Genomic DNA, 26,488 nt, shown 5'->3' with positions numbered 1-26,488 from the left:
CCGTCCAAAGCGTCCCAATAATTTAAGACGCCTTGGACGGTTGTCGCAAACGGCGTTTCGCCGTCTGAGACGCTTGAATTTTCACATAGGCAGCTATCTAGTAAAATGTCCAGAGCTGAAACATGTGATAGTTTTAAAAAAAAGATAATCACAATTAAGTACCAAACTGAACTCAGGGACTTAATTTTTGGTAACAGGGGATTTTCGCAGATGTTTGAAGTTGTTAGTTGAAAACAATTTTGTAGTCCAGGAGAAATACATTGGAAATTCATATGCAGTGCCAAATACCTGCAAAAATAAGCCCTCTGCAACAGGCTTTCAGGAAGGATTTTAAGATGGGGGTCAAAATTTCTAAGTGACTTGAGTCGCCACGCAGCTAGTGCTACAAGCACTGCGGCAAAATTACAGTCGGAGAGGTCTCAGCGCGTACAAAAGTCGCACAGATGCATGCCTGGTCAGCAAACATTTTTAAGATTTATAGTAACTTTCAGATGTGATGATGATGGATGCAGGTGAGACCTTGCCCTACCTGTTTACTGATAAGGTGCCAGAGGCGCACGTGCAGTGCCGTGAGAAGTGTGGGGTGTTGACTCAGCATGGAGACAAACTGGGCAGCCCAGTCCGAGGCGCTGAAAATAGAGATGCTATTACACTACATCTGTCATTTCTGTATGTCTCTGACAGGTCTGAAAATTTATGAGTATTAGCATGACTGGACTTATGAGGAAAGCATATTAGGTATTGTGTCATAAATTGAATAAGAATGGTGTTCCATCACAATAGGCTTCTAACAGTGTGACAGCAATTTTTAAGTAATCTTTGACACAAATGTAATTGTCTTATAAAGAATGTATAAACATGTACATCTGAAATAGGTCACCTGCTTGCTGCAATATCTGGTTTCTCTGAAATGGTAGCAGAGAATGCTGCAACTGTCTTGCAGAAGGTGTTCAACAGGAGATCCACTACCTACAGGGAGAAAATTAGTCAAGCTAATTACATACTTTGGTCTGACTTACATATGAGTGTATGCATATATGGCCAATATAGAAAATTGCTGAAAGTAATCAGTAAGTAAAACTGAATAACTTCAAGAGGTTTCATTTTAAGTGTTTGGACGATGTGTTGTAAACATGACAACAAACAATTTTTTGAATGACTAACACAGATAGTTTCATATAATTACAGGGATAACTCTTAATTAATTCTTAATTTCTAAATTTCTAATTTGTAAATTTCTAATTTCTAAATTTCTAAATTTCTTAAGGAATGTAAAATGGGCGTCCCATTAAAGGGTAAGGGCTACCGACCCCTCCCTGTAACAACATAACCTCCTACTAAAACATCATTCAAAGAAACCTGCTGCCTTATGTGCCACTAGGCACTACAAGGGTTTGAACACACCTGTAGGAGGTAACTGTCCAGCTGTGGATGAGAGATGTCCAACTCCAACACTTCAGAGGGTGAACTCTGACCTGGAAGTGTTTCTAACACCAAGGTCAGTCTCTGAGAGACGACAGACAGGAGAGGAGTGAAATCTGTTGGTAAAGACAGAGAAGGTCATTTCATATTAGATATCATTAAGTCCTTGAGCTAAATTCCTGAAGATTACAAAGAGAATGGTAGGAACACACAACTAGTATTTTATATATATGTAATATTTTTTGATGACAGAACTGTGAGATATTTTGATAAAACGAATCATTAAAGAGACAAAACGCTTGTTAAATTAATTTACTTTTGGGAAGTTTTTTGTAATAAGAGGGAAAATGAGGTTTTTGTTGTGTTGAAACCCACGGTTGAAACAATTTCTACAGTTTCTACAGGACAGTTTTGAGACTAACAGTAGTACACAAATATGATACAAAATCATTATATGGTTGTGCTGTGACTATCGAAATAACCAGTGAAACAAAATGATCATACGAATGTGTTGTGACTATTGAAATAAGCCAGTGAACAGTAGCTAACCATTGGTGGCTGTTGCAGCTGAGGCAGTCTGTATGGAGGTAATGACTGCTGCAGGAAACTTCTCCAGACTGTGTCTGAGCTGGTCTACAGGCTCAAACAGCTCCTCTTGTTCATCTCCTTCAAAAACTCCTGAACAGGAAAAAGAAGTTGAGCAAACAGAGAGTTAGACAGGCAACATATGCGAAAATCAATCCCACCCTCAACAGGAAAGGAGGACTACATATCAAACTTTCTGGCACTAGGAACCGGACACACCTAGTACCTCATGACACAACATTAGCTCCTGTACTAAAACAACAGGTCTGGAGCTGATTGATTCTTTTGCATCAATTTTGTCTTGACTTTGTCTTATATTTGTCTCCTATTAGACTATCTAAAATTTGTCTTCACCTCATTTGCATATCATGTTATAGTTAGGGTTTAAAACCAGCTCTTCAAAATATCTGTTCAGTGTCACCTATAAAAGGTGGTGGATGCTACCTGAAATGCCTCACCATTCCCAGAATCATAGACAGTTTTTGCTTACTGCAACTGCTTTTTGCGAAGTTAAGTAAAACTTGATTACTGGTGTCATTTCCTAGGAGTCATATGAAAGGTCGAGCTGTTTGCTGTCTCAAACTACAAATATGCCGGTGGAAAACTGCTATTTCTCTCAAGACAATTCTTACACTACAGACCTTCCAGAAGCTGTGCTGCCTCCCTCCTGCACCCCTCAGTGTAGGCTGTGTACATGTTGCCTGGAATCTTCTCTGCTCTGTGGTCGCACAATACATAGAACTGACATGTAAAATATATAAACACATATAACCAAGCATGTAAAATATGCAACATTATAGATAAACATGTAAAATCTACAGTAGAATTCTTTAACACCAAATTTCTAGTTTTAAACAGATAACAGTTGGTTTTGATATTACATGTAGTTTCAACGCAAAAGCAATTGCACACTATCGCACACTACTTGCCTTTTGAGGGCATCAATGAACTGCATTCTTGCATCTGGTACATCTGGAAGCTGTAAAAATAGTATAATGTGTTTTTCCCAAAACATCACATGGATCAAACAAACATTTCTTGACAACACACATAAACAGCCTACCACAGGCATGAACAAAACTACACAATAATAAACTTTAAGACATCTCAACATGATTTACACAGACGTACCGTTCTTGGGGCCAACAGTGCTGGTAGGAACCTCCCTATGTAGTAAGGCCTCCGGAAAATGCTGTAATGGATGTAAAAAGCGAGCTAGTAAGGAAAATCAAAGTCAAGAAACTACAAGGCCAATTCTGGCAAGAAAAGGGAGCTCCTAACAAATTGCCTTAGTACTACTTAAAGTTTCCTCAGCTAATTGTTGGATGCTAGAAAAACCTCATCAGTTGGGCAATGCAACACATCAATAAGTATTATTGCCAATATGTGGTTACTTAGAGTTCAAATACACAGAAGACAACAGGACTAATCGTTTTACAAACTATATAAAGTTTGTGAATGATGTCATAAGCTTGGTAGTATAACAAATTCATTTATTCACAACCACATACAGCGTTTACACGAAATAGACAAGTCATCATCGCCCTGAGGAAGGTGACAGATGGTCAACGAAACATTGGATCATCTATTAGTAAATACTGTGTGTGGTTGAGAGTGGAGAACTTTGTTGTACCAAGAAGATCAACATTCATGGTAAGATGAAACTTGGGAGCATACATCAGTGGATGAAAGCTCCTTGGTTATACAGAATATATGCCAAAAAGCAGTTACTCAAGCAACTGGATATGGTTTTGGATTTGTTTGAGTAACTGCTTTTAGGCATATCTTATTACCTGGATGTCTAACCTACTTTGACATATACATAATATACAAATTTAACGTTTGGAAGTTCTGGAGTAGAAAAGGACATGTTGCTCACCTGGCTTCTATGACGTTAGCAGGCACCTTGCCAGTCTTCTCAAACTGGGCCATGGCTCTCTCCACATCATGGGCAGCCTGCTGGCTTCTCTGTGGAGAGATATGATCATGTATTACAAGCATAAATTTGGGTAGTAGTTCACTCCTATGTTTTCTTCTGCTACCCATCTGGGGAACTGTATACTGTATTCAAACCTTTTGGTGGTCACTTCAGTTGATGAGTGTATTAAGGAATGGGTTCTAGAGCGCTCGAACGATGACAACAGGCCTTCGGATGCAGGACTTTCGGGTGTTGCAACGCCTGTTCAAACGACTGTTTGAAGCCTTGAACCCATTCCTTAATTCCCTCATGTAAAGGGACCAATCAGCACCCTCGTTCAAAATTTGGATGATTCCAGACGTAAGAGATTCCCAGACGGAATAGCAGACAAGTGACTGTATATAGTGAATAATAAAAGTCGGAGCAAACTGCTATCCAGATGGTACCCAAAATGACATTAATCATGAATCAGTTCTTGCATCTATTCTACTCTTGGTGTAGCATATTCCATCTCTTGTCCGACGGGGAACAAGAGACAATAAACTGGAATGTGTGATCTTCCATGATGATGCTCACATCAGTTTTCCCCTGCTTGTCAGTAGATCCATCCTCATAGATACTGGACTCCTCAATGGACTCCTGCAAGGAGACCAAGACAAAAACATGAAACATGACAGGTGTCCACTTTTCTCATTTACATGTAAATGAATTCAGAAACATCTTAATATGCAGCAATGATTAAACTTTCTAAAATTTGAGAACCAACAAATTGGCCTTAGATAAGTTAGAAAGAACACTTGAATGTCAACTGTCACAGAAGAAATTCTTCATGACTGAGCAAACTATATTACCCCCAAATCAGCCAGTCTTGTCTTGGCCAGTGAGACGTAGTCTGACAGCTGTGCTCGGCATCGTGCAAGTACATGTGGGGGGTGCAGGATGTGTGTCTAACAAGGGCAGGAAACAATACTTTTAGTACAGGATTGAAGAACTTTATGGCACGAAAAAGAAAGAATTTTGGTTTGTTCAAAGTAAGGCCATTTGACCACTTCTGGGCAGTGAACTAAGTCAATGGATAGTAGAAATTATTATGCAAGGAGATATTGATGAACATTTGGAAGGCTTGAAGATTGTGCATAAAAGGGAAATAGTTGTCATCAAGAGAGTTAAATACTTCCAGGGAAAGAAGTTGTTGCTGTAGAGGGACTTTGAGACTGGCACTGAATGTAATATTCAACCATTTGTTTTCCAGATACGTTTCTCATGCACTATTGGCATTGACTTGTTCAGTGCAAATTCATTCTACTGGTGCTGAAGAAGAGTTATAGATGTCACTCGAAAAGTTCAGATGCTATCTCTGTATCTTATGCAGTTGTAGAGATCGTCATTAGACATGATGATGATGAAAACCACCTTAAGACACTGTGGAGTCTCGTGAGGAACCATGTCAGACAGAAGTTTCATGATGCAGCTGAAGGTACGAACACTGGCCACGTGCGGGGAACTGCTCCCACCAAAGTTGTGCTGAAAAATAGGGTTCCACATGTCAAGGCTCCAAGTACTTTATAGATGTCTAATTTGTGCAGAGGAAGACTCATACAAATGTAATAGAGAACGTGTATTCTGTTGGCTTTTCCAAATTGCAAGTTGTTTAGTGTATTCCAAGCCATACATGTACTGTGGTGAATCAGAGATTGCCAAATTTTTTTATTAGGAAGTATTTCTAGTACCTATTCTGATTTCTATAGAAGAGGAGAAAAAGAGAGAAAAAGGGTAAAATCTCAATAAGATTCAATCAGAGTACAGTTTGAATAACATTTCTGGAACTGATAGAAAGCAATAAATTGACATTGCCCTAAGGTAAAAGTTACTTTTACCTGAAACCACTGACTATAAGTTGGGAAGACATGAGGCCCCTCCTGTCCAGCCTGCCTGGCCAATAGGAAGGCAACTAATAGGTGATGACAGGTGTTGCTCTCCAGTGATTGGCTAATCAACCTGTCAATCAAACCTGTTGGAAATAACAGATTATCATGTATATTGTTGTTTGACCATCATTTGAGTCTTTGGGATATAGGTACTAGCTACAATCTTATCCAGACATTTAGTGTGGAATCATAAGGCCAAGGAAAAAACGTTGTGCTTATAGTTACCATTGAACCAACCCTAGGAAAAGCCTGCCAACCCTAGCCTTTTTTTCACAACTTAAATTGGCAATGCAACATAAATTTTCAAATATGTTCATCATAAATGATAGCCAGCATAAAATGCTGCAAATGCAAAGCTTGTGATTTGTGCATCTAATTCTCCAAAATAGTAAATCTAACAATTAAGTATTACCTTTTAAACAAGTTGGTCCATTGTTGCAAGATATCAGAAACACTGAGACAAAAGACAGCACTGCTTGCCAGTTCACCTAAAATATCCATAGCAAGAAAGTTCATCCATGTTGATAAGTAATAAAAAACATGACGTATGAGCAAAATCATACTTTCATAAAGTCTAATATCTTTACACAAGAAAGTGTAGATCAGAAACTGTAGATACAGCAACTTCCATTGGCATTGGATACACCTAAAGACATCAGAAGACAGATAGTTACCTGGTCCTTATCCACCACATACTCCAGCTGTCTTGTAATATCTTCTGCTGTAAGCATCACCAACATCTGTAAATGAAGAAATGGCTAAATCAATCTTATAAGTGTGGCTGTGATGGAGTCACTTTTAAGCACATGATATGTCCCTCAGAGTTCCCAAAATTCTGTCCACATGTGTTCATGTGTGTTTGAATTGTGTGTAAATATCACATCATCAAGGATACCGTCTCTTTGTGCGCATGTTTTTGATGTTGATAATATATGAATAAAGAAATGACTTGATTGAATTGAAAAGTATTGTAGGTCCTAGGAGCCAGTAGAGACAGGCATGCTCCAGAGGAGAGGGGGAAGTTTCAGCGAAATAGCGACTGAACATATCTTAGATTTAAGGCAAGAAATATAAGAGGCTGTTGGCCATATCCTGACACATGCTGTCAGAAGTGGGATCTTCAGGTAGAGAAGGATGGATAACAGAGGATGGATGGATGAACAGAGCTATAAGTATAACTGCCTTTTAGACATAACACACAAGATTTATAGTATGCTAAAGCAGCTAGTTATATTTACCATGTTGAACACCATGTCTTGTCTAGGTCCCATCCCACATATCTTATTCCTTAGCATTATTCAAATCTGTCCAAAGTAGCAATAAAATTACACTATTTTATGTCATATCTGAGTGTGACAATGCTGAACAAAACTGCAGTATACTGTAAATATGGTACACTATAAACATGTAAAAATGTTTCTCAATTTACACATGCAAATAACAAGGAAAAATTTCAATCCAACATTACCTGAGTGTACAAGTCTTTAATGTGTACAGGAAGTCCAGCATATGTCCACCTCGACTGTGCAGATATCACCTCCCAGACTGGGGAAAATGTGGAATTACTGTAAATTCATCTATTTTTGTATGGTCATAATTTTGCATTAAGAGTACAAAGGAGGTTTTTGCGGAGGTTCAAGAAGTTAAGACATGAGACACCTACTGCTGGAAGTAGGGTTGTGGGCAAAGGCAGCATTCAACTGACGGATGCAGAACTGCTGCAAGGCATCCTGGGAGACATTACCATGGTGATACAGGACCTCCGCTAACTTCAGTCTGAGAAGATGAAAAAAAGATGACAGAGAACTGTACAATCGGCAATCATACATATGAATAATTCAAGCAAAATAAAAGTGCACTTTTATTCATCACATGTGAATCTTCCAGCAAAAAGACTGCTTAAAAAATCACCTGCTGTCTTCATCACCTTGAGCACCTTCTTCCCTGACAATCAGTGCTGAAGTTAAAAATAATAAAAAAATAACACACAACAACATTCTCTCAATTAATCAATTAATAAGAACCAGCTTTCTTTTGAGCAAACAACAAATTTATCACAGATCTGATAACTGTGAAGGCAGGGCTTGTCTCAATAATGTATGTTTGTATCTATAAAGATCCCTTGGCTTACCTAGAAAAATTTTGTCCAGGAGAACAACAGATGCCTGAAAAGTAAAAGTATCAGCATAAGTAGAAGAATTCTTTCCTTACAAATGTTTGCTACTTTACAAATACAGACAATTGTCATTTTATGCTCTTCTTTCTTTTCTTTTCTTAAAAAGTGCCATTCAGCAATCATGGTATAAATGGAATATTCTGAAAACCTTACCTTTCTTAAACCCTTGGCACTGGCTTCTTCTGACTTTCCCCTTTTCTCAGTATAAGCATAGCTGATCAGGCTTCCCAATATTCCTATCAACATGTAGGAAAAGGAGTCAATTCATAATTCATTGTAAATAGCCATTAGTGAAGGACTCTGAAAAAACAAACTTAAAATAAATAAACTGGCAGAGTTTGCTGGGATTTACTTTCGCGGTAGCGGTAAAAAAGGACTTTTCGCGGTGGATTTAATTCCACGGTAGCACCATGCACTGTAGTCTGTTACTGCAATGGAAAAATATTCGCGGTGGTTTTAAATTTGCGGTAACTGTGAACATTAATAGACCACGAAAGTTTCTGCATTTACAGTATACTGCTCCTGGTCTCTACTGCTCTGTCCCTTGAAAAACAAAAATCACATCAATTCAAACACAAAGCATACCTGCAACATACATGTATGTACTCAATGGGTACACATTATCTTTGTACATTCATGCCTTTCTCTTAACCAATACTGACCAGTGATGATGTCTCTCCTGACCAGTCTGTCTTCTTTACTCCCACAGAAGTAGGTCTGAACTACAGACTGGACAAAGGTAGACATGGCCTTAGGCTTTCCAACATTGCTGTATAGAATATGGAAAAGAGAGAAGAATGTGAAATTGAGCATGAAAAAAAAATTTAAAAACTATCAGACCAATAGTTATACATTTGTCTAAAAACATGTGACACAGTCTGATACAAGGATTTTTTTTTACTTTAGGATCCAATCTAATCCAATTCCAAATACAGTACAACTGACAAGAATTGATAACATTTATTCGTCCATTCATTCAGACACTTGCAGTGTCTAGTAGCACCAGTACATGTAGAGGGCAGCAAGTGTCCTTGCTATTTCAGTAGCACGCTGAAGGCAACACCTAGAACACAGGATCGCCATTTTACGTTCCTTCTGAAAGACAGGTGCAGGCCCAACCAAAATGTCTTTCCAAGGATTAAACCAGGTCTCCCAGTTACCAACTATATGTCACCTCTATTGATACATGTAGGCTGCTACCAGATACTAGTAGCCTACAACTTCAAGGACATCCTTAAATCAGCATACCAGGCCAGATAACTGCTGAGTGGAATCCCTGCAGTCTGGTGAAGACACCACACCAGTTCTAAGGGAAGGGCAACCTGTCATATAGAAACGGGATAAGGTACGGTTTAAAAGATGTGTTCAACCATGAGACACAAGTCATAAAAATCTAAATTGTCAAATGTTTACAATTTACATTGTATGGGAAACTGTTCTCAGGCAAAGAATTCATTGACTGTTAGCATCCAAAATTGATAAGGTAATTGACAGTGGCACAAAATTTCGTGAAGTGAGACCTTACCTCTGTTGTAAGACATTTAATGAAGTGACTGCGACTAAAGGACTGGTCCTTCTGTAAGGCCTGTACAGCAGTAAGCAGGGACTGGACCCGCTTCTGTAAAACACAAACACAGAACACGCTTCCCTCACTCGGTGATTTTATTTGGTGGTTATAGCACCAGGCGTTAAGACACCATATACACCTTGAGGCGGGTCAATAACCCTTAATTAAACCATCATTAACCTTCCCCCTGCTGCCTACCCCATAACCAATATCAATTTGCTTATAAATGGCTACCTTAGCAGGGACAAGGTTAAACAAGACCGTGACACAAAATTCTCAATAGAAAACAGCAATTACAGAGATAGTCCACCAGAGAGGTCCAAGTTTAATTAGAGAATATCAAAGGTAGTAGTTATGAAAATAAATCAACAGAGAAAACAACAGAGAACCTTACCCTTTGCTCCTGGGTGAGTAGAGCAGTTGCACTGGCTCCTGATACCCCCATTGTTGCCTTGAGCCCCTCTATACAAGTCCGTGTAGAGATGTGGCCTGTGCCACTCCCATTCTGGGGCACAGAATGCTTCAAGTAGTTCACGCAGCTCAACACTACAAGAGAACATTGAAAAAAGGACAGTTATTAATTATTCATGGCATCGCATAGTGGAAAAATAACATTCTTAATATAGTAACCAATTATGAACACTTCATTTTCCAAAATGTTGACTGTCCTCCACTCTTACAAGGCTTCAATGTTATAGCCCTTAGTCTCACCTGTAGGGTTGAGACTCTCTTTAATGTTATAGGCCTTTAGTCTCACCTGTTGGGTTGAGACTCTCTTTAATGTTATAGCCCTTAGTCTCACCTGTACGGTTAGACTCTCTTTGATGTTATAGCCCTTAGTCTCACCTGTAGGGTCGAGACTCTCTTTAATGTTATAGCCCTTAGTCTCACCTGTAGGGTCGAGACTCTCTTTAATGGTGTTAGAGTAGAATAAGATGAGATGTTCACTCTGTGGTTGCCTGGTCAGAACTGATTTTGGACAGACTGTGGTCTGCCCCTTTATTGAACTCTTATCAGAACCATATGTGGGCTGGCCCTGTCCTAGCTAGGACCACCTATGGCCAGTATAATAGATCTTCCTGTTATCTAACATTGCGCCATCCATATGTCATGTATGTGCTTCTAAGACTCTTCCCCCCTTACAACAAGTGTCGCCCTCGACACCTTTAAAGTCATGCGTAAAACGTTACGTTACAATACAATTATTACAAGTTTAAAATATAGAGGTCAAATGTAAACAAATGAGGTAGCGTATAGATCATAATCTGGTACGGGTGTGACAAGTAATTAGCTTCTTCCTGGCAATGATGTTTCACAGACGGACTGCTGCTGTGATAATGGACTCATAATGGGCCTTGGCTGTTACAGGCGCCTGTACTTCAATCGCACGAACATAGAAACAACAAACAAGCAAAAACAATTGGCTTCATACTGGCACAGCGGCCAAGAAACAAAAATACTCCCTAGCAGTACTCAGTCTTCCGGGCAGTCACACAGCTACAGTGCGCACGTGGCCGGGCATATAGACATGAGAATAGTCGTCCCGTAGGCTTAACTGTCTACTAAAGCAAGCATCATACAACAAACGGATCTTCCTAGGAGAGATGTCCCGCAGGCATCAGCTCTCCATAGGCAAGCATCACACAGTCAACACACAAAATACAGCACAATATTGGTTCAAAAGGCATCAACGCTGCCCGCAGGCTCACGGTGAAGGCAAAGAGAACGCTACTAGCTAACTTTAGAACATATACACATTGCAATACATTTGTGCGACGGTACCTGGCTAGAATTAAACCACAAGAGTTCGATGGTCTTTGCAGTTCAGTGGTATTCCAGGGTCAAGTAGAAGTACTTTTAAACAGTTCGATCGTTCGAGTCACAGCTGAGTTCAGTTCACGCCGGCGTTCATACTTGGAAGTTCATTGCTGTGTCACGGGCCAGTTGTGGTCGAGATGGGCAGCGACGAGTCCTTGGTGCGAAGCTACGGGGCCGGGTCGGGCAGGCACGGCGGGCCGGGTCGGGCAGACGGCGGGCCGGGTCGGGCAGACGGCGGCGTGGTCTGCAGGACAGCGCTGACACGTGGCCGGCTGCGGACGGCTTCGGGATGGCGTCTTTTCGGGCTTCAGCGACGACGAGCGGAGGCGGCACGATGTAAGATGAGGTCTGGCGGCAGGCTGGGTAAGAGAACGGCATGGAAACACATCGCCAGCTGGGTCTGTAGTCTACGTTTACGGCGGTAGCAGGCAGGCTGGCTAAACGGACGGCGTGGTGGCACGTCGGGGCGAGGTCGGTCGGCGACGTGGCACAGTGGCGGGTCGGGCATCATAGCACGGGCGGCGTTCGCTCGGGCGGCTGGTGGTCTCGGTCCCCGGGCGAGTCGGGCGGCATGGTAGCGGGCCGCGGATGGCGTTAGGACGGGGTCCGGCCGCTCGAAAGCGGCAACCCAGAAGCTGCCACCAGTGTTAGAGTAGAATATGAGATGTTCACTCTGTGGTTGCCTGGTCAGAACTGATTTTGGACAGACTGTGGTCTGCCCCTTTATTGAACTCTTATCAGAACCATATGTGGGCTGGCCCTGTCCTAGCTAGGACCACCTATGGCCAGTATAATAGATCTTCCTGTTATCTAACATTGCGCCATCCATATGTCATGTATGTGCTTCTAAGACTTGATAGGGCCAGCTCCCACCACCATGGGGCGGTCTGGCCCATCTGGTCTATATTATAGATACCCGAGTGTCCTGGTACATCTGGCCTGTATTATAGATACGCGAATAAACGATACCGACCCACCGTGGTCAGTCTTGGAGTGCGAGCCAACGTGTGCAGACCTCTTTATGTCCTCTCCGTAAATAGTTAGTTAGCCGCTCGGCCTACTCATAACAATTGGTGGCAGCGGTACAGCTCACGAGCTGTTGAACCACGCTTTCGTCGACGTTGACCATGGCAGAACCACGTTTTCGCTTGCCGCCCTCCTTTGACGGGACAGGGGACTTCCAGCTCTGGGCCCAGCAGTTCGACGTGTGGGCCGACGCCCAGCAGCTGGACCAGGCCGCACGGCTGCGACACTTCCCAACCTACTTCTCCGGCCCTGCGTTCAGCTATTACGCAGAGCTGCCGGACGCCACGAAGGCCAACCTGGCTCTCCTCCGGGCCGCCATGGTCGGACCTTTCGGCCGCCCAATGCTATTGGAGGAGTTCCGCCGAGCCGCTAATGCCAGGCCACGACGACCAGGTGAGAGCCTGTCAGTGTACGCGGCGGACGTACAGCGCCTGGTCCGCCTGGCCTACCCCACGTACAACGACGCCGGGCGGGCGCACGTTGCCATGGACCGGTTTCTTTCAGGCCTGGACCCGGACCTGAAACACCGGGTGATGGAGTTCGGGCCTGCAGACATCGACGCTGCCATCCGCCAGGCCGCTTTCTGCGAGCACGCTCGCAGCGCCGCAGCCAGGGACATACAGCTCTCCACGCCCGACCATACCGCGGCCAGGGTTACGTCGACCAGAGCACCGACACCCGACCTGACCGCCACCGTCGCGTCCCTGGCGTCTAAACTGACAGAAGTGGTCGACCTGCTCCACGCCCAAGCAGCTAAAGACGACCGCCGAGCCCGTGACCGTCGCGACGACGCCGAGCCGCCGCGAGACCGCAGGGACACCGACCGCCGTCGTGACGACCGCCGCTCGCAGCCCCAGCGCAGGACGCCACGCCAGCCACGCCGCCCAGTGCGTCCTGACGAGCAGTGCCATAATTGCTATGGCTATGGCCACTATGCCGCCTCCTGCCCGACCCCTCCACCACCCCCGGGAAACGACCAGTAGCTGACTGTGCGCGCCAGCAGTCAGCTACTCCCCAGCCTAACGCAACTACTACGGACTTCTCCCCATTTGTTTCTATCAGCATCCAAGGCGCGCCAACCCCGGCCCTTGTAGACACAGGTTCGTGCATCTCTATTATCAATAACTCTTTTCGGTTATCATCGCCCATCCTCCGTCTCCTCCCGCTGAGTGAAACTACTACAACAGCAAGATCAGTCAACGGTGAACGCCTGAACATTGTGGGAACAGTTACTGCATCCATCCGTCTGGGCCCAGTTTCCACTACCGCAACATTCCATGTTATGCGCCAGGCCACCAGCAACGTAATCCTTGGGTGGGATTTCTGCCGCGCCAACGACATAACCATCAATCCGACCACCGGAACTGTTGACGTAAGATCATCATCTATTCCCCTTCTACCGCGGTCTTCTTTCGTCCCATCTGTTTCCGATGCCACAGTTTGTAAAACAACAGTCTTGCCGCCGAACTCTGTATCTGTCATCCCCGTCCGACTGTCCACCGCCCGTGGAGGCACACCACATCACTACGACGGCGTCTTTGAGCCGCAGCTGCAGCGAGTTACATATGATGGGGTGGCTGCCGCCAGGACAGTCTCCCGAGTCGTGGAGGGGAGTGCTCTGGTACAGATTATCAACACAAACAATCACGCCGTCAATCTCCCTGAGAAATGCAATATCGGACATTTCCACGCCGCTTCTGGCCCCGAAGCAGATTACGTCATCAACGACGCCACTACTACTGTCACCACAGCAGCCGTTTCACCCCCGCATGGAAAGAAGGTGCGAGTTCCTAAAACCTCCTTGCCAGTCATCGACCTGTCCGACATAGATCTGCCGCCGTCGCAAAAGAACGACCTTTCCAGTCTGTTAGAGGCCAACAGCCAGTGTTTTTCCCATGGTGCCACCGACATTGGTCGAACCACAATACTGCAACACCGTATAGACACTGGTGACTCTAAACCAATCCGTCAACAACCGTACCGCACACCTGTACACCGTCGCGAAGCGCTGCGAGCACAAATCTCCGATATGTTGGACAGTGACGTCATCGAACCTAGTACCAGCCCTTGGGCTTCGCCGGTTGTCATAGTTACGAAGAAAGATGGCAGCCCCAGATTCTGCGTGGACTACCGGAAACTTAATTCGGTGACAGTGCCAGACGCCCACCCCCTGCCACGGGTGGATGACACAATCGACGCCCTGGCCGGTTCATGTTATTTCTCCACACTCGACATGAAGAGTGCGTATTGGCAAGTCCCCGTCCATCCGTCCGACCGTCACAAAACAGCATTCTGCACTAACGAAGGCTTATGGCAGTTCAAGGTCCTTCCCTTCGGATTATCCAACTCGGCTGCGACATATCAACGTCTTGTCCAACTACTCCTCGCCGGCGTCGGTTGGGACGTCTGCCTTGCATACCTTGACGATATCATTGTGTTTACCGCAACGTTCGACGACCACCTGCGGGTCCTCCAGCAAGTGTTCGACCGCTTCCGCCAAGCTGGACTTAAACTTAACCCTGCAAAGTGCCGCTTCGCTCAGCAGGAAGTGACATTCCTCGGACACGTTATCTCGCAGCATGGCATCCGCCCCGATCCTGCTAACACATCCCGCGTCGAGAAATGGCCGACCCCCACCTGTCAGAAGGACGTACGTGCCTTTGTCGGACTCGCATCCTTCTATCGAAAGTTCGTACCAGCCTTCGCCTCTGTCGCAGACCCACTAATCCGGCTGACTGACAAGCACGCGCCGTTCCGCTGGACGCCAGCCTGCCAGACAGCATTTGAAACCCTGCAGAAACTCCTCACCAGTCCGCCGATCCTCGCCTTCCCTGACTTCCACAGTACCTTCACCTTAACGACCGACGCGTCGGCAACCGGTATCGGCGCCGTCCTGACGCAGGTGAGTGACGGTACTCGTCGTGTCGTGGCGTACGCCAGCAAAACTCTATCCAAAACCCAGAGGCGCTGGAGTACCTATGACCGGGAGTTTTGGGCCATCGTCTGGGCCGTCCGCCATTTCCGCCCATACCTGTACGGGCGACCTTTCATCCACATCACAGACCACCGCCCGCTGCTCTCCTGTAGAGACACTCCACTCGGCGATGGCGGAGCTCAAGGCCGCCGATCCCGGTGGGCAATCGAACTGAGCACCTATGACTTTGAGATACAGTTCCATCCAGGTGCGACGATTAGCGACGTGGACGCGCTCTCCCGTCGCCCACCTTCAACCACACCTGCCGACGCGGATCCTCGGGACGATATCCTACGGGACACCCCAGCCCGCGTGGAGGTGCAGTCACCGGAAGTCGTGCGCGATTCCCGTGACGCCGTCGATACTAGTGACACTACCGATCCTCCTGATACTATCCTACGGGAAGACCCAGCTCGCGTTCCTTCACCGGTAGCCGTGCACGACACCTGTGACGCCGCCGACGCTAATGACACTGCCGATCTTCGGGACACTGCCCTACGGGGGACCCCCGACCACCTCCCGCCACAGGTAATCGTACGCGCCGCCCGCGCCGCTAACGTCTGTGCCTCCCAGCTGGCCGACACACCTGACATCGACTTCCGCGAGGCACAGCAAGCCGACCCGACGATCCGAGAAGTTTGTCGCTGGCTCCAGAACTCCAACGATCGACCGCCAACCTCCGCCGTGCGTGGTAACAACAGAACTCTCATGTCGTTTTGGAATGACTACGATTCCTTGTTCCTGACTGACGGAGTTCTCTACCACCAGCCAACTAACGCACCCCCCTTGGCGGCACCTCAAGTCGTCCTACCGCGCAACTTATCCGGTCGCGTGCTGAGGTCGCTCCATGACGACACCATTGCAGGCCATTTCGCGCCAGGTCGTACACTACACCGCGTAAAGAACAGGTTCTACTGGCCAGGCATGACAGCAGACGTCGCCCGCTATTGCCGCGAATGCATCCCATGTCAGCGACGCCGACCTGCCGTACCACGACCGCAAGCACCGCTCCAGCACATCACCGCCTCCCGTCCATTTGAAATAGTGGCCACAGACATAACATACATGCCACTCTCTGCTGCAGGGAACAAGTACGTATTAGTCGTGGCGGACCTCTTCAGCAAATACGTGAACTTGTACGCCATACCCAACCAGGAAGCCCCCACCGTAGCAGACAAGCTGTTCCGAGAGTTCGTCGGCCAACACGGCGTGCCAGAGCAACTCCACTCCGATCAGGGACGTCAGTTCGAGTCCAACCTTGTAACCGAACTGTGTGCACGCCTAGGCATCATTAAGTCGCGAACTTCAGCTTACCACCCACAAGACAACGGTCAAGTTGAGAGATACAACCGCACCATGAAGAACATCCTCGCCAAGTGCCTGGAGGGACGTGAACATGACTGGGACCGTCTGCTCCCTCACGTCGCCCTGGCCTACAATACGAGTGTGCACTCCACGACCAACCACACACCTTTCTTCATGGTACATGGCCGAGAGGCACGCCTACCTATAGACGTAGCTTGCCAACTACCCGCCTCAACACCGCAACAGGCCGACCTGACAACGGCGCTCGCGTCCGTCCGCGACGCAATCGACGAGTCACACCAGACGCAAAACCAGCAACAAGCCCCCCGCGTCCACCGCCATCACTACAACGCCGGCGACCGCGTATGGCTCCACCATCCTCCGTCTGCTCTCCATAAGCTACGCCTACCCTGGGTTGGTCCGTACGTCATCGTCGGCCCTGTCCCACATGACTCTCCCGACACCGTCCTGTACAGTATACGTCCAGTGACCGGACGACAACCTGCCCAGACCGTCCATCACAACAGACTCAAACCATACGTTTCGCCATCTCCCCAATTCCTGCCAGCACCGCCCGCCGCCGACAACAGACAACGCATCCCCGAAGCCCATCACCTCGGCTTCGCGGACGTCCTGCACCAGCCCATCGCCAATCTCGCGCCGCTACCAGACCAGCACGTGCAGGTACCTGACCCACCTGCCCCAGCACCTGTTCCGCCGCCAGCGCCGATTCCTGTACCGCCAGCCGTTCCTGCACAGCCGGGCCCCGTCCAAACACGTTCCGGGCGAATCAGCAGACCACCTACCCGATTCATGGACTTAGACTATGGCTAAAATCGAGATCCAGCCTCATGAACTCTATCAGTTTGAACTCAATGAACTGCATTATTTGTTTGCCTTTAATATATGCTTCTGTTAGCCATTGTATAAATGCATGATATGGCTTCCCATTTATCCCCATGTTTTACTACTTGCTTGTTTCTGTTGTTTGCGCATCGTTTTTGTTTTTCCTTTGTTTCGCGACCCTTTTCGGCCACTATTGTGTACCGCTCAAACGTTAACTGCTCCGCTTTGTTTTTGTTTTGATTAGACAGCCATTTTGTTGTTGTTTTGATTATTTGTTGTTCAACCGTATCTGCCACACGCCCGGCTCCATTAACTAGGAGGCGTGGTCGCCTCCACTCCGGGGGGGAAGGAGTGATAGGGCCAGCTCCCACCACCATGGGGCGATCTGGCCCATCTGGTCTGTATTATAGATACCCGAGTGTCCTGGTACATCTGGCCTGTATTATAGATACGCGAATAAACGATACCGACCCACCGTGGTCAGTCTTGGAGTGCGAGCCAACGTGTGCAGACCTCTTTATGTCCTCTCCGTAAATAGTTAGTTAGCCGCTCGGCCTACACATAACAGTTACGCCATATGACCCCACTATAGAATGGGGTTACTGTCCGGCGGGTCAGTCTGTGTTTAAAGCTCTACAAACCTGTGAAATATGGGTCAGTTATCTGGACGTGTTTCCCCGCGGAATCACGGTCGTCTCAACAAGTATATTACACGCTAGACACACGTAAACACACCTCCGACATGTGTAAACAAAGGATCGGTTACAACTCTAGCCTGGAATTCGGACAGTGGTGGAGCTCACACGGGCCGAAAACTTACAAATTAGCCTAGAATCCGGACTGTTGTGTGGTAAAGTAGTTCGGTAGTCACATAGCCGTAGGGAAAGTGGGTCGTTGCCTTTCGCCAAGAAGGCTATGTTTTTGGTCATTCCATTGGGTGATGGGTCAATATTATGTAGGTCAATAACAGATAAGTCGAGAAATTGTGAACGGAATGTTCTGATTTTTGTTAGGTTTGTAGCGGTTGTGGAAAGGACATTACACGGTTGACATCAGTAAACACACCTCCGACATGTGTAAACAAAATATCGGTTACAACTGTAGCCTGGAATTCGGACAGTTGTCAAGGCTTACACAGGCCAAAAAGCTTACAAATTGGCCTGCAATTCGGACTGTTGTCTGGGCCTATGCGGGCCAAAGTCTTACAATTTTAGCTTGGAATCCGGACAGTTGTTGGAGCTTTAATGAATGAAGACCTTTATTGCACAATTTTGCCCCACTGGGCTAAGTACAGGTCAAATGGTAAGAATCACATATATGTAACAATGTAGACAATCATACACATCTATATATGCAGATATGTGTCTAATCTATTCTAGGACATTCCTCTCGCTTCTTGGTAATTGCATATACACGGGCCAAAAGTTGACCACTTACTTAGCCTGGAATCCGGACTGCAGTTTGGTAAGGTAGTTAAGCAGTCCCATAGCACAGTTGATTGTTATCATCAGGTTACTGTGTCTAGGGCACGGTATTGAAAGGCGGAGCCCATCTCTCTCCATGCGCTGCCTTATTCCTCCCAAACAAAGTCAGGTACCGATTTTTACACCTAGCTGGAGTGAGGAAAGTTGTGTCAAGTGCACAGCGTTAAAAAGACTGTCGTAGATAAATGTCGGTGGTTAGTTCTGTCCGCAGCCTGCTTTAAAATCCTATGGCATCAAAATCGTGATCGTACGACGATCGCCGGACGCATGTGATCGCGGCCAAACCGACCCGATTCCAGCAGGTGTTTGGAAAGCTGCTCGGGAGATTCGCTCCCCCGTTCTCCCAAAGGGAATCAGTAATCTCGTACCTGACACGTACTGACCCAAATAAACACATACTGGACACGACAGGGGAGTGAAGGTGATGGGAGGGGATTAACAGGTGTCACAGCCGATTGTCTTATCTTTGGGGAGGATTAGGGAAGAGATACAAGTCCGGAATGCTGACGTCATGGCTGGAATTGGGTCGTCTGGAGGTAAACAAAAAGAAGGGTAGATCAGTGGACGAGTAGAGAAGACATAAAGAAAGAAAGAAAGAAAGGTAAAAAAGAAAGAGAAAAGAAAGAAAGAAAGACAGAAAAAAATAAAAAAAATAAAAGAGAAAGATAGAAAGAACGCAAAAGAAACAAAGCAGGTAACAGAAATAAAGAGAGAAAGAAAGAAACGGAACAACGTTAACCACAATGACAGGGTACATGCATAAAAGAACTTCTTCTAAATCATGACCCAAATAAACACATACTGGACACGACAGGGGAGTGAAGGTGATGGGAGGGGATTAACAGATATCACAGCCGATTGTCTTATCGCTGGTTAGGATTAGAAAAGAGATACAGGTCCGGAATGTTGACTGGAAATAGGTCGTCTGGAGGAAGAAAGAAAGGAAGATAGATCAGTGGAAAGGCAAAGGAGGAAAAAATAGAAAAAAGAACGATCGAAAAGTAGAACAAGAAAGAAAGAACAAGAAAGCTAGAAAGAGAAAGAAAAAGGAACAGGCAGAAAAAGGAGGAAAGAGATAGAAAGAAAGAAAGAAAGAAAGAAAGACAAGGGAAAGAGCAAGAAAGAAAAAAAATGAGGAGAAAATAAGAGAGAGAGAACGAAAAGCCCAAAAGCAGGTAGCAAAAATAAGAGAGAAAGAAAAAGATGATAGCCACAACGACAGTGTACAACGTATTTATAAAAGAACTACAAAAAATCATATAAGCACATATTGGACACGTATTAACAGGTATCACAACCGATTGTCTTATCTTAGATAGGATTAGGGAAGATATACAAGTCCGGAATGTTGACGGGAAATAGATCGTCTGGAGGTAGACAGAAAGGAGGATAGATCAGTGGAAGAGCAGAGAAGAAAGAGAAAGAAAGAAAGAGAAAGAGAAAGAAAGTAAGAAAGAAAGACAGAAAGAAAGAAAAAGAAAGAACGTTAGAGTAAATGAGAAAGAGAAAGGAAGAGAACAAAAAAATAACAAAGGAGGGTCGAGAAATAAGAAAGAAAAAAGGACAGAAAGAATGAAAGAGACTACAATGACAGTGTAAATACATAAAATAACTACGTGACACGTCCTGACCCGAATAAACACATATTGGACACGGTGTGAGAGGCGAGGTGATGGGAGGAGATTAACAGGTGTCACAGCAGATCGTCTTATCTTTGGTTAGGATTAGGGAAGAGATACAAGTCCGGAATGTTGACGTGATGACGGGATTGGGTCGTCTAGGGTTAGACAGAAAGGAGGGAAGATCAGTGGAAGAGCAAAGCAAGAGGAAAAGAAAAGAAATGAAGAGAGGACGGAAGAAAGAAAGAAAGAAAGAAAGAAAGAAAGAAAGAAAGAAAGAAAGAAAGAAAGAAAGAAAGAAAGAAAGAAAGAAAGAAAGAAAAAGAAAGAAAGAAAGAAAGAAAAAAAGAAAAAAAAGAAAGAAAGAAAGAAAGAAAGAAAGAAAGAAAGAAAGAAAGAAAGAAAGAAAGAAAGAAAGAAAGAAAGAAAGAAAGAAAGAAAGAAAGAAAGAAAGAAAGAAAGAAAGAAAGAAAGAAAGAAAGAAAGAAAGAAAAAGAAAGAAAGAAAGAAAGGATCAGGGTAAAGATACAAAGAAAAAAGAAAGTGAGGCAGAGAGAAAGAAAAAGTAACGTTAACAAAGGAGGAAAAAAAGAAAGAGAAAGAAAACAGTAATGGCGACCTCGACGACAGTGAACATGCATGAAAGTACACGTCCTGACCCGAATAAACACATATTGGACACGACAGGGGAGTGGAGGTGATGGTCGGGGATTAACAGGTATCAGGGCTGACTGCCTTATCTTTAGTTGGGATTAGAAAAGAGATATAAGATCGGAATGCTGACGTCATGACGGGATTGGGTAGTCTGGAGGTAGACAGAAAGGAGGGAAGATCAGTGGAGGAGCAAAGCCAGAAGAAAAGAAAAAGAAATGAAGAGAGGACGGAAGGAAGAAAGAGAAAGAATGAAAAAGAAAGAAAGAAAGAAAGACGAAAGGATCAGAGTAAAGATACAAAGAAAAAAGAAAGTAAGGCAGAGAAAAAAGTAACGTTAACAAAGAAGGGAAAAAGAAAGAGAAAGAAAGAAAACAGCAATGGCGACCTCGACGACAGTGAACATGCATGAAAGTACACGTCCTGACCCGAAAAAACACATATTGGACACGGCAGGGGAGTGAAGGTGACGGGTCGGGGATTAACAGGTATCAGGGCTGACTGCCTTATCTTTAGTTGGGATTAGAAAAGAGATACAAGATCGGAATGTTGACTTCATGGCTGGAATTGTATGAGTCTTCTGGAGGTAGACAAAAGAAGGGTAGATCAGTGGAACAGTAGAGAAGACAGAAAGAAAGAAAGTCAAAAAAGAAAGAGAAAAGAAAGAAAGAAAGACAGAATAAATAAGAAAAAAAGAAAAGGAAAGAGAAAGATAGAAAGAACGAACAAGGAACAAAGCAGGTAACAGAAATAAAGAGAGAAAGAACTACTATGAATGTTGACCCAAATGAACACATTTTGGACACGGTGTGGGAGTGGAGTTAATGGTAGGGGATTGACATGTATCACTGCCGATTGTCTTATCTTTAGTATGGATTATTAAGAGATACAAGTCCGGAATGTTGACAAAAACTGGGTCGACTGGAGGTAGACAGAATGAGGAATAGATCAGCTGAGGAGCAGAGAGCAAGAATAGACAGAAACAAAGAAAGACGAAAAGATAGAGCAATGACGAAACAAAGAAAGCTAACTAAGAAGTCATATTTGTAGTCTTTGTCCTATAAAAACATTTTGTTCTAACGTCTTTGGTTTTCTTCACGTTAATATGGCATGGCAAGAACAACAGAATGTTCTTTATCTAATCACTCAGGAACACCTTAACAAGTTGTTACATCCGGGAATCTGGGGTTCATCTAGCCGGCGTGCCCGTGTGGCAGAGGTATGCCACAGGACAGCTGATGTCCAGATTGAGTATAACGAGGCCTAAATTGTAATAAACTGTAGTCATAATTACGTCATATTACGTCATAATAACGTCAAATTTCTTGAAATCTTTTGGTATTATGTCTACACCATTCTCGGAAAAGTTGGTGGTCATATGATAAGTCTTTTAAGAGTTACTGGACTTAGAGGGTGTGAGACATCGAAAAACACACCCCTGCCAAGGATTAATAATAAAAGGCCGATCTAAATAGGGTTAACAAGTTGTTACATCCGGGGACCTGGAATTAATCTGGCCTGCGTGCTTTTGTGAAGGAGGAATGCAAGCCTTCGTGGCCACCAGGCCTTTCAAAGACCCACCAACCTGTCAAGGATTGACCAAAAAGCCCGAATTGAATAGGGTTAACAACTAGAGGAATCCCATAGGACAGGTAATGATAGCTGACCAGATTAGGGATAACGAGACCTAAACTGTGATAAAGTGGGGTCAGAAAGGAGTTGACGCCGTGTCTTTGACCAAATTGTTGCCATGTCCGAAATGTCTTTACAGCGGATTCTATAGCGGAATAGGCTAAATGACATACTTAGTACTTCGCACCGCAGTCATCCCTCAGTAAAACAGCAGGCTTCGCATAGTTCCTGTCGAAGAAATTTTATTCGCCTTTTTTTACACAACACTAAGGAGAATACATTTCAATCCAACCACAAACACTTCAAATCTTGCTTCGCGTTCACCGATTACTTTTTGTCAGGTTCTCATCTCTTCGGACGGAGGAATGCCATAGGACCGGTGATGTCAAGAATTTCGTCTATACAGCACATTATATGGTCTAGGGCTGGGTACCGGTACAGAAAATTCAGGTCCAGGTCCCGTTCAGGTCCAGAGGATCAGGTCCAGGTCCGGACTGTTGATGAACTGTTGACGCCTTGTCCTTGACCAAATTGTTGCCATGTCCGAAATGTCAAGCATTTCTCCTACACAGCACATTCGTTTTGTAGTTGGGCTGTAGGGAGAAAACGTTTCAACCCAACCACAAGGACTTCAAAACTACGCTTCAAGTTCACCTATATAAGTTTTGTCATGTTTCCATCTCTCTTCAGCCTCCTCACTACTTTCATCCATTCTCTCAATATTTCAACCGTACGCACGTTCTCATTCAATTTATCCATTCATTCCTCTATTCTTCCATCAATTCTTTCGTCCATCAATCCATTTATCTTTCCATTCATCTATCAACTTACCCATCCATCTATCTGTTTCTCCACTCTTCATCTTTCCTATCACGTCCCTTTCTTTATTTCTAACTGCATCCACACGCCTTTCCTCTCCACCACCCACTCCATGCAGATTGTCCCGGCAGTTATAAGAGAAGAAGTTAGCCTAAGAAAACTGCACTTTCTTCATCCTTTCACCCCTTTTTCTCATCTGATCACTCTCTTCCCTCCGACCTTCCTATCTCCCCTTCTCTTCCCGCAACAGGAAAAAAAAACACAGCGTTCTGGCAAATTTCCCTTCACAATAAGAAGAGTTTAGCGAATCGCCCCGAGGGAGCGCGCGTTGAAATCCCGACCAGACCTCCCTTAATCCTCACCCACAGAAACCCGTGTCACCTTTCTCACCTGGATTACGTACTTAAAACAAACATGATTACCGGGTGAGTTTTTGTGGCGATTTGTAGCGTGATTAACGGTCTGTTTGTCGCGGGGATTAGAGAGGGGTGAAATGTTGGCATAATTAGGGTGAACTTTGGACAACAGAACACCAGCTGTGCGCCAGCACTGAAGGATCCGCACCGTATGCCGGTTGTAACAACCAGTAGGACTTCTTTTGGGGTTCTGCAAAAGAAGGTTCACCTAACAGCGCTGGCATCTGTTTTTTTTTTAGTGGCTTAACTCCCATGACTAATTATTGTCGCTACTTTCTTTTCCAGGCTTGGTTTGTCTTATGTTCACCTCCAGTAAGACTGTTAAGGTGCGCTCCCACCGCACTTGTGTCACGCTTGCGTCACTGCGGGGTTTGAAAGAAACTCAACGAATTTCAAAGATAAAGAACGAATTTTCTCTCTTGTTGTGTATTTTGTCGTCTTCTTAGTCATACTTTTACGTAGTAGGCAATATCTAGATTTTTGAAAAAAATCGTAGAAAATAACAAACCAGTGACGCAGTGAACGAACCCCGCAGTGACACAAGCTTGACACAAGTGCTGTGGGAGCGCACCTTAAGAGAAAGTCATCGCCATTCCAACTATATTCTTATCGCCATTCTTGTTGGAGGAAAACAAGGGCCCCATGTGCAACTTCACACCGGACAGCAGATCCTCTGACAAGAATGAAATTCTGATTTTCCAGGAAAGCGACACATGCGGTCACATCTAATAACAGATAAAACCAATGCGATTGGATGTCAACCATGAGATTAACACAGTTAGGCCCATCGGCAGCGAGAGACTGCTGTGTTAGCAGCGCTCTCTAGCGGTCGTGAATCCATATGCACGTTCGGTACAGCCACTATAATGTGAGCCTAGCAGACTCCTGCTTTAGTTTAAGCTCTTTGGTTCCGTGCTAGCGGCAGATTCGGAGTTTTGATACGATTAAACTAGCACCAGATTCGAGGGACGGGGACTGATATTGGACTGTGTCTGTAACTCGCTTGTTAGAAATTGAAACTGCCTCGTTTAACAAAACTTAAAGTCATTCCCACGCCAGATTGCCGTTGCTCATAGGTCACGGGCCGCAACTTTGTATAAATACAGCAGGGTCTTGTCCACGGGTGATGGTGTGCGTTCAACTACCATTTTTTTTTCAAAATGCTGAATGTTAAGCAGAGAAAGCAGCATATACCATTTTTGAAAAGTAGTTGGCATGACTCGGTCGGGGATCGAACTCACGACCTACCGACTGCAGAACGAACCCTTAGCCATTGTTAGCGATTGTACCTGTTTTTGTTAACAGCAGTATTTTGTTGTAGCCTTTTCGCTAGATTTATCTGAAAACTTTCCACGCAGTACTGTCTAGTTATCCCTCTATCACATTGAATCGATAGTAAGAGCAAAAACATTGTGTCTATTACTGAAAAAAGTGATAGTACCCCTCTTTAACATAAATTCACTGGTAAGAGGAAAAATAGTTTGTCCTTAAGTGAAAAGAAAATGTAAAAGAACCCCTCTATCACATCACGTCACTACTAAAAGATATGCTGGTCTAAATTTGTGTCTACAAGACAAAAAAATGTGATAGCTCACTTCGACCCTCTATTCACTAGTATATAGAAAATTGTGAAAATAACTAGTTCGAAAACAAGTTATCACAACTTTTCCAACTATCACGTTTTCTGTATTAAAGTACTGTATTCATGGCTAAATATATGCGGCAGATACTCCAGTCTCTCGCTACAACCTCGCAACAACTGTTGCTATTTCTGTTATAGACATTTATCGAAATAACAGTCCGAAAACAAGTTACCACAACTTTTCCAACTATCACGTTTTCTGTATTTAAGTACTGTATTCATGGCTAAATAAATATGACAGATAATCCAGGCTCTCCACGCACAAGTAAGCCATGGTTATGAGCAAGCCCTCTATCGCAACAATCTTGCAACAACTGTTGCTATTTCTGTTACAGACATTTATCGAAATAACAGTTCGAAAACAAGTTACCACAACTTTTCCAACTATCACGTTTACTGTCCTAAAGTATTGTATTCATGGCTAAATAAATGTGACAGATAATCCAGGCTCTCGCTACAACCTCGCAACAACTGTTGCTATTTCTGTCCGTCTGACGTCACGGCCGTTATTGGATAGTGCCTGGTCGATAGCTCATCCGGGAGGGGTAATTAAGTAGGAAATAGGAGAAGAAATGCACGCACTGTCGTCTTTACAATATTGTATGTATACGTGGAGAAGATGGGAATGGAAGTCTATTGCAAGTTCAAGCGGCAGGTCCG

General features: G+C 44.7%; 2 protein-coding genes across 2 annotated transcripts; one reads left to right on the top strand and one right to left on the bottom strand.

The window, feature by feature from the left end:
• Window positions 1-1,377: 1,377 nt before the first annotated feature.
• Window positions 1,378-11,792, bottom strand: LOC118418151 (Fanconi anemia group A protein-like). The gene is made up of 22 exons (XM_035823987.1): window positions 11,511-11,792; window positions 9,991-10,101; window positions 9,555-9,647; window positions 9,278-9,351; window positions 8,692-8,798; window positions 8,183-8,265; window positions 7,985-8,018; window positions 7,765-7,810; window positions 7,517-7,629; window positions 7,322-7,398; window positions 6,528-6,593; window positions 6,266-6,341; window positions 5,803-5,936; window positions 5,339-5,449; window positions 4,777-4,872; window positions 4,502-4,564; window positions 3,887-3,975; window positions 3,139-3,199; window positions 2,937-2,986; window positions 2,649-2,725; window positions 1,972-2,100; window positions 1,378-1,538 (listed from the first exon to the last, which is right to left on the bottom strand). Exons 1-22 carry the CDS (start codon window positions 11,790-11,792, stop codon window positions 1,378-1,380), a joined length of 2,133 nt encoding a protein of 710 aa, XP_035679880.1.
• A 749-nt stretch (window positions 11,793-12,541) lies between these two features.
• LOC118418150 lies at window positions 12,542-13,423 on the top strand. The gene has a single exon (XM_035823986.1). It carries the CDS (start codon window positions 12,542-12,544, stop codon window positions 13,421-13,423), a length of 882 nt encoding a protein of 293 aa, XP_035679879.1.
• The last annotated feature ends 13,065 nt before the right edge of the window (window positions 13,424-26,488 follow it).

This window comes from Branchiostoma floridae, chromosome 6 (genome assembly GCF_000003815.2).
Source record: "Branchiostoma floridae strain S238N-H82 chromosome 6, Bfl_VNyyK, whole genome shotgun sequence".
In the NCBI taxonomy this organism is placed as follows: Eukaryota; Metazoa; Chordata; class Leptocardii; order Amphioxiformes; family Branchiostomatidae; genus Branchiostoma; species Branchiostoma floridae.
The sequence above is the reverse complement of the archived record's forward strand: the minus strand, read 5'-3'. Positions and strand labels throughout refer to the sequence as shown.

Excerpts from the sequence above, each read along its gene's own strand:
- LOC118418151 (XM_035823987.1), bottom strand. The coding sequence starts at position 11,792 with ATGCCGTTCTCTTACCCAGCCTGCCGCCAGACCTCATCTTACATCGTG. Across the intron at positions 5,937-6,265 it reads TGGACCAACTTGTTTAAAAG|GTTTGATTGACAGGTTGATT; the intron begins GTAATACTTAAT and ends TATTTCCAACAG. Across the intron at positions 2,726-2,936 it reads TTCATTGATGCCCTCAAAAG|AGCAGAGAAGATTCCAGGCA; the intron begins GCAAGTAGTGTG and ends GTGCGACCACAG.
- LOC118418150 (XM_035823986.1), top strand. The coding sequence starts at position 12,542 with ATGGCAGAACCACGTTTTCGCTTGCCGCCCTCCTTTGACGGGACAGGG.